Source organism: Neodiprion lecontei, chromosome 6 (assembly GCF_021901455.1).
Source record: "Neodiprion lecontei isolate iyNeoLeco1 chromosome 6, iyNeoLeco1.1, whole genome shotgun sequence".
NCBI classification, from domain to species: Eukaryota; Metazoa; Arthropoda; class Insecta; order Hymenoptera; family Diprionidae; genus Neodiprion; species Neodiprion lecontei.
The window spans coordinates 16,028,769-16,037,765 of record NC_060265.1 but is presented as its reverse complement, the minus strand read 5'-3'; the positions used below and the strand labels follow the sequence as shown (position 1 = coordinate 16,037,765).

The 8,997-nt window shown below is 33.6% G+C and overlaps 1 protein-coding gene across 1 annotated transcript; it reads left to right on the top strand.

Annotated features, from left to right (window-relative positions):
- Positions 1-817: 817 nt before the first annotated feature.
- Positions 818-2,764, top strand: LOC124295163 (zinc finger BED domain-containing protein 5-like). Its single transcript, XM_046744052.1, has one exon. It carries the CDS (start codon positions 818-820, stop codon positions 2,762-2,764), a length of 1,947 nt encoding a protein of 648 aa, XP_046600008.1.
- The last annotated feature ends 6,233 nt before the right edge of the window (positions 2,765-8,997 follow it).

Sequence of the window (8,997 nt, the reverse complement as noted above, 5' to 3'; positions counted from 1 at the left end):
CCAACCCTAAAGAAATTTCTTTAGATCTGAAGAAATTAGAGTCCGTTCAAAGAAAAAAGAAAAGTTGTTTTCTTATTAAGAAATATTGACGTTTAGACCGGAATCTGAAGAAAATCTAAAGATTTCTGACCAAATCTTAAGACTTATGGCGAAATCTCTTAGAATGGTTGTGAAATCGAAACACAGCTAAAAATCAACCAATTGCGAGGCTCCTGAGAAAATATGCACCAATCAGATAGCGTCTGCAATTTGCGAACGCACTTATTTAACAAGTTGATGGTACTAGTGGCGGTGTCGTAGTGGTGCAGCCGTTGCAGCACTGTGGCGGGAAAAATCTGTAGAACGATCAACGAAGTCCGTGTTGGAGGTTTGTATATTCAACTAATCTCAATACATATTTTTGCGTAGAAAGACATTTAAAGTTTCATGCAATTATTATTTATGATTTCCATAATTTTATCCAATTTTCGAAACACTATGATTTTAAAATATTTATTCGTAATTTTTCATTATAGGGTTGTAACCTCAAATTTTTCATCCACGCGGGCGTGAGGTGAGTGATGTGACTTGTGGCTAACAATAATAAGGTGAGATTAATAGGCAGTTTTATTTGATTATTTCAAATTTTATTTATCCAAAACAGTTGAGTAGCTTTGTTGTTATTTAAAGCACCTAATTGTGACGTATTTCCTAATATTCAACTAAGTCTTGAATTTACCGATAAGCTGTTTTATTTTTATCCTACAGTATAGGAGACACGAATTCACCTGGAAACTGAATCCAGATTTAATTGAAGTCACGGTTTTTGACTTTGATCATGGCGTCGGACAGTGACAGCGTTCATTCTGATTCTAATGAAGAAAAACGTTTAAAAAAACCCCAAAAAAAACCTTACGCCCAGAAGTATATGTCATCATGGGAAAAGGATCCCTTAATGGAAAAATGGCTGGCAAGAAGCAAGATAAATGAACGTCACTTTTACTGTGAAGTATGCAATGCTGACTACACTACTGTTGGTGGGAGATCAAATTTGCTCAAGCACAGGAAGTCTTCTAAACACGTACAGCGAGCCACCACTTTGAGGAAACAACCCGTTATTAATAATCAGAGCTTCAAGAGAGAAAGACAGGTATCGCATCAGATAAAGTATTCCGAAATCAGAATCGCAGCATTCATGGTAGAGCATAATATTGCCTTGAATACAGCTGATCACCTGACAAAATTGATTAAAGCTATAAGTCCTGATTCTGAGGTAGCTAAGGGTATCAGTTGCAGCAGAACAAAGTGCACTAAAATAGTGCAAAATGTCACAGGTTATAGTCAGTTTGAACAAATTGTGCAGTGTCTCCAAACAACCAAGTTTTCACTTCTTGTTGATGAATCCACAGACGTCAGCGCAACAAAGCACTTGGCACTAGTAGTCAGATTTTTTAACAATGGTCGGATAAATGATGTGTTTCTTGCCCTGATTCCTACACCAATTGTGACTGGCCAAGCTCTGTATGATCACGTTATCGCTTTTTTCAAAAAGCATAATATCCCATATATATCGAATATGATTGGTTCTGCAAGTGACGGTGCAAGTAATATGTTCGGAACTCATCACTCTCTGTCCGTCTTGTTGAAAAAAGACATTCCGCACTTGTTTTTAATGAAATGCATCTGCCATTCTTTTGCATTATGTGCTAATTATGCGTGTGAAAAATTACCACGTGTAATCGAAGATATCGCCAGAGATGTATTCAACTATATCCAACATAGTTACAAGAGGCTCTCTGTGCTTAAACAATTCCAAGAGTTCTTGGGCCTGAAGCCCCACAAACTTCTTCACCCTTCACAAACCAGGTGGCTTTCATTGCTACAAGTAGTGAAAAGATTGCTCGAACAGTACGATGCGCTCATTTTGTTCTTTACTGATGCAGTTTATGAGGATAAAGTTCTAGCAGCAGACATGATTTTAAGCAGATTAAAAGAAAAGTATGTTAAAATTTACCTCCAATTCTTGGAATATGTACTGCCATATTTTACCAACCTAAATCTTGAAATGCAGTCGGAGGAAACAAAAATCCATCAACTCTATTCACGTGTGTCTACGGTATACAAGACGCTGCTGAACTGCTTCCTTAAGAGTGACTATGTTAGAAACACTGCTGTAGAAAAAATTCTGTTTGATAATCCGCATAATTTCGTTGTGATAGAAGAGGTCTACCTTGGTGCAAAAGTTACTGCGTCCATATCAAATGGTTCTCATGGACTAAGTTTGGAACAACTTTCAGATTTCCGTCTCAGATGTCTCCAATTTTACATTGAAGCCTGCAAACAACTGGTCAAGCGGTTCAATTTCCAAGACCCTAATCTCCAAGTGTTCAAAGAATTAGGCTTCTTAGATCCGACGCAAATGAGGTCACACAACTCCATCGCTCCTCTTGCATCAAAATTTCCAAACCTGGTCCACGAGAATGCTTTGAATGATCTGGACTCAGAGTGGAGGGAGTTAAAAAATCTGGAAATAAATGTGCCACTTGCACCCAGTATTGATTATTGGGAGACAGTCTCAAAACTTAAACTAGGTGATGGATCAGTTAAATTTCATCACTTGTCCGACTTCGTAAGGAACTTGCACTGCCTGCCACACTCTAGTGCTGCGGTGGAACGAATATTTTCCCAAATCCAGCTTAATAAGACCAAAGTTAGAAATCGTCTGGAAGCCGAAACTTTGTCCGGCATACTGCACACTAAAACTTTGATTGGCAATGATCAGTGATTCGATTTTGTAGTCAATCCAAACGTCATAGATAAGCACTCATTGCAAATGTACAACTAAAAATCAATACTTATAATTTGTACTAAGATAACAAAACCTAAGTCATCATAAATTTAAGAAAACTGTTTACTGTCTGGATAGCTGACATATTTCGACTATACTCATTGAATTATTCAGGTAAAAGTTGATAAATAATTAGTTTTCATTCCATAGGCTTTCAGTTATTGATTTGCATCTTTGGTGCGTAGACAATTTTGATCAGTAATCTTAATTTTGGAAACTATAAATAACAGCTATTGGGTGTTAGATTGTCAGCTATTGAGATACTTACATTAAGTTATTGATAAGAAATTAAGACTGTGCTACAAAATGTGATAGATAGCAAATATATAAGTAGAAGTTTCTAATATCTTTATACATACAATTCAGAATGTAGGATATAAATCTGTCTGTGTTACCTCGTTCGATAATTATTATTACATATTTCTAGAAAAAAATGTTGATATTATAAAGCGAAAAAATATATTATGTATTCCTATGTTTATTGAGTTTCAATACTGTCAAATATCACTCCTGAAAATAAGAAATCTGAAGAATTATTGTGGCGCCATTAAGAAATCTAAAGAATTATTGTGGTGCCATCTAATAAGAAATCTAAAGAATTATTGTGGCGCCATCTAAAGAAATATTCGTCTGATAGGTTGGCAACGCTGTTTCAAATGCTTTTCAACAGCCCAGTGTATCGCGCTCGGCACGACGCAGCACCTGATGAATAATAAAAAAAAATAGACTCCTTTCAGATTCCACTTGAAAAATTTACTAGCAATACAGAATTTAATAAGGAACCCGAAACTATTTTTTTATAATTTAAAAACTTGTCATTAATTAGGTAAAAATCGTCAAACATTTGAATTATGTACAAAAATTGGGGTTTTCAGTAATGTTTAACATTACATTTTTTTTCATGAAAGCTTATTCGTTCACCTTCCAAATACACTGCAAACGATGTCTTCACGTCGAATAGAACCGGATATATGAGCGCTCTTTTTGCATCAAAATTGAATGATTGTCTTGTAACTTTCGAAAACAAACATATTTCGGACGAACACCAAAATGCGTATCGATTCTTTTTACCTTTATTTCATGTGAAAAAAAGTATGAATAGATTGAAAAAATACAAGGTCACTTTTTGATTGACGTGACGTAGAATTCCCCATACGTATGTTGATATAGATATACATTCTTAATATTTCAACAAAAATTATATTCACCGACGTCCGTATTCCCACGCAATGCGATCACGTGACTGGTAATAGTCTAATAGCCGGTATTCATAGTCAGGCTCGATTTGCAGGACTGTCTTGAGTCAGCTCAAAGCATAGCTTGATGGGCTGACAGCTGTTCCTAGTACAGTCTCGAAAATAATGCGTAACCATTTATGAATACCGGCCGCACGTTGTCACAGGTCGTTTCAAATTGAAAATTGCAACGAATAGCTGTTAGCAAATGCATGATATAACAACGAAAATATCATCAGTCTCCTAGGTCTCACCACGTGGAGATTGCTATCAAACAGAGGCCCACCCAACCCGTCCCTACCTCCCAACCATGATCGGGTTTGCACCAAACAAATGCAAAATGATAAAAACTAATATAAAATGATGAAAGTGAAATCAAACTCGTTCTAACTTTATAAACATAATCACGAAATCTGTATGAAAAGGATCTCATGGAAATTAAATTGAAACAGTATAAGTGAAACATGACAGTAATCTTGATAGAGAAAATTGATATCATAACAAGGCATCGAGCATTGTATACATTACATGGCTAAATAAATTCTATAGAAAGCGCAAACTATTGAAAGTAGTACGTCATTGTTGCAAAAATTAGTTATTAGTTATCATCTATTTAAAGTAAAATGTACGCTTGCTTTTTTGTAGAGGATTCAATTTCCTACAAAAATCTGTCTTTAGATTTTTTTTACGACGCTTCGTTAGCTAGTTATAAAAACTAGAAGAAGCAAACAACATTTATCCTATGTTATTCTTATGGAAAATCGAAAAGTGCTATGCGCCACCGCTTAATATTAATATTAAAATCTTAAATTTTAACTAATGTCTTTGTATACCTGAATGAAACTTTTGAACCTGTTTGGAAAGGAAAAAAAAATAATTTTTTTTTTCTGAATCACCGTACACACGCAGTTCGGTCAGACTGCAGAAAGTATTCCCGGAATGAATAATCAAATATATAATTATAACGATATGACTAGCAAATTTTTAGCATAGTAATACATATAACTAACTAAACATAAATCACAGAAATATTACACGTAAGCTATATAGAAAGCTATTGTATTTATGTACATATGTACTAGGCTGATTCAAAAAAAACGGCTAATTTTTTTTTTTCAAAATCCTCACATAAAAACTTCCGAGAAGGTGTGAAAAGACGCCTGTAAAAAGCAGAGCCCTTAGTATTATTATTAAGAGGTCGCGCATCGGGAATTTCTATTTACCGTTTAAATAACACAGGAATAAATTTTTTTAAATTTTGCAATTTCGTATTTTTGTAACGGCTCATTGAATTAGCGGACCAAAGCATATTTTTGTAGGAAATTTGACGCTCTACAAAAAAAGTCCTTACAAAGTTTTCGATAGTCACACTCCTTCAAAAGTTATTCGAGGTCAAAGTTGAACTTACAAAAAAATTCAATGTTTTTTTTTTCGATGATACTATGAATCTTTTCTCATTATTTTGTTATAAAGAGGATAGATTTCGGAACAATTACATTTTCAAATAGTCAAGTGCATCAGTTATGGATTCTCCATGATAACATGTTTATTATTTAACATCGCATTTTTGTGAGGTAACTTTATATTGACTCGATGGGAAAATTAATGATTGAAAAAGCCCAATTAGAGTAAGATGTATTTATTGTGTTATATTCTATAACTTTTACATTTAGATTTCTCGTCTATAATATTCTCAAATTGTGACTATTTTAAGGTTGTTTTATTACAATCTGGAAAACTACGACGATGTTCTTGGACGACTTGCAATAGATACTGTAATTGTTCTTCGTTCTTGGTTAAACAGTTGTTGTAATCCTCAATCAGAGCAATACCTCGTTCTGCTGAGTCATTAACTACAGAAAGTCTTCTAAAAAATCTAAATTATCTCTATAACTTTCATTATTAGACCATAATGATACGTCGACTTGAAGAAAATCGTATGATAAATCGAAGGCTTCGAGAAGCATGAGTGAATTTTTCGAGACGAATTCACTTAAATCTTTATCTAAAAATGATTCCAATTCGATTCCTTTAGCAACGTATCGATTTTCTCGAATAATTTTACTCTCCTTATTATTAATAATTGCTTCACACATTTCTTTTTTTATTTCATTTGAGACATTGTTGTCAAACAATGCCAGTGCTGCTAGTTCTTCATTCATGTACCATAGATGATCACTAAATTTTTTTAATGCTTTTTGTACGACTGATGATTGAATTTCCTCGCAAAGAAGTAACTTTTTCAACAATTGCAAATCATTATTCGGTGCTTCGAATGCCAACAAACAAGTAAACCAAACTTTAATGTAGATTAAAATAATAAAAATACATATTTGACGCAAACTATTAATTTCTCGTTTAGAAAGAGAAAATTGGTCTCTGAACATGAAAATTTTCTAGCTGTAAATGTCCTTAGCCATCCATCGAGCATGATGCATCGCTCCTGGACATTTGAAACTTATTTCATTTTCTGGAAGACCATCAAGAAAGATCAATGATAACTCAAGAAGTTCTTTGTAATCATTCCTTGGCTGAGTAACCTGTTTAAAAAAATTTTTGTTAATTAAAATCTTTAAACACGAATTCCCAACTATTTCAAATATAAATTATAAGAAATATACCGTTAAGAAATTATCGATTAATTATTTCAAGTCTGTCTGTATTCAAGGCATTTGCAACAAATTTATCTTCCATGCCACTTTGATACTTTAAATGATCGGCTTTGCTCCACCAATTTTTAAATCGCCCAAAAATAGGTACATTGGGACCAGAAGTTGTGGGCCAAAACACCTCAAAAACTCCTTTCAAAATAATTTTGAAAATGTGATGGCGACAAGGTAACCAAATTAGTTTCCGGTTCAATTTTCTTTCAATCAAAGCAGCTGTGCCATTTAGTATTCCTGTAAATAATGTATGAATATGTAGATTAAAGATGGTGCCAATTAGTAAGAGAAACATAAGTGAGAAAATAGTATTAATTAGTAGCTATTAACTAGATTTTCAATTAATTAAAGATAACGAAACAAACCATACCAGTATTCACTGCTGGAGTGTCAAAGCACATAGCCTTAATGTAAGGAGTAACTTTCCAGTCTTCCAATGTATTTAATATGGCTACAGCATGATTTTCTGCAGTTCCGTCAAATATTTTTGGTACACCGAGGAGTTGATTGACGTTCGAAGTAGATAATATTATTGCAATTCTATCTACAGATTCAGAACCGGTCAAATCAGTTAAAATTTTACCATCCCAATGTATAGTATAGCGATCTTCAGTTCTAAACTGTTCTTTCAAGTGCTCTGCGATAGCTTGTCTAAATCTAAGACGGGCTCGCCGGATAGTACTGTCGCTTAAATTTAATGTTTCAATATTTATTCCAATACTTTGGTAAGCAGGAGCTAAGATAAACGTAGCATTTGGACTACTAACATTTGCTCGATCGAGGGCAGATACAAGTTCAGGAGTCATTACATCAATTTTAGGAGGAGGATTTGGCTGACTAGATGGAGGTTCAAAGTCAGAAAACATTTCTGATTGTTGACTTCCAGATGTCGTTTCTGTACCGGTTGTCGATTGGAACCGTGAAATAATACCACCATCCTGAACTGGACTACTAGTTGTAGGCTGATTAATACCCATTAACAAATATATATGATTAACAGCTAATACTTAAGAAACAAATGGAATCCTATTTGAGATAAAATATGAAATAATTGTTTTCTAAAAAAATAAAATAAATAATAACCATCAACATCGATATCCATGGCAACTTGATGAATTTCTTCATTTGAAGCACTTGTGTCAATAAATCCATAACGTTTGTTAGATCGTTGAGCTTCCAAAAATAGTTTTTTTGTATCATCAAGTTTTTGCTTCGGATCTAAACGAGCAATATCAAATAATTTTACAAACTTTTCTTTTAACATTGTCTCTTTTTTTGTCTGCGCAGTAGCTTTTTTTCGATATTGACGTTTCTTGAGTTTCAACCATTCATCAAATGATTTTAAAACTTTCTGCACAGCATGATAATTTTTGCAAGTTGGAAGTCCAGCTTGTAACCATTTTTGTTCAACTTTTTTTATTGTACCTGAAGCACTTTTTTTCTAATGTTAGTTTGTGTATACAATGCTGATATAAGAACGCTGATAGAACCTCACCGTTTGTTGGTAATTTTAGTCCAACAAGATTTTCTTTGATATCACCAATTAAGTATGTTTTATTTTCCATAATAGTCAATGAAATAACAAACAACAAAACAATAAACTTAGGGAGCAAAATAATAAATAGTAATATCTGAAGTTCGATTGAAAAGAGAGTTAGAAACAATGTGGCACAGTAACGAGGAAAATCAAAACATGTGTCTTTTTGGTTATGTCGGTAAAAAAGTGAACTCCATTTCTTAATAAGCTACTGCAAGTAATTTTTGTTTAATAAAGTAACTTCAGTTCATTCGTTTAAAAAAAAGCGCCTAAACCAAAAGTTTTGTGACGAAAGACGAATCTACTTATAAAGTAAAGTTAAAAAAATCTCCGAATAGCAAAAATACATCAGAAAATATTATTACTAGCAAAATATTGAGAAAAGATTCATAGTATCATCGAAAAAAAAAGACATTGAATTTTTTCGTAAGTTCAACTTTGACCTCGAATAACTTTTGAAGGAGCGTGACTATCGAAAATTTTGTAAGGACCTTTTTTGTAGAGCGTCAAATTTCCTACGAAAACATGCTTTGGTCCGCTAATTCAATGAGCCGTTGCAAAAATACGAAATTGCAAAATTTAAAAAAATTTATTCCTGTGTTATTTAAACGGGAAATAGAAATTCCCGATGCGCGACCTCTTAATAATAATATTAAGGGCTCTGCTTTTTACAGGCGTCTTTTCACACCTTCTCAGAAGTTTTTATGTGAGCATTTTGAAAAAAAAAATTAGCCG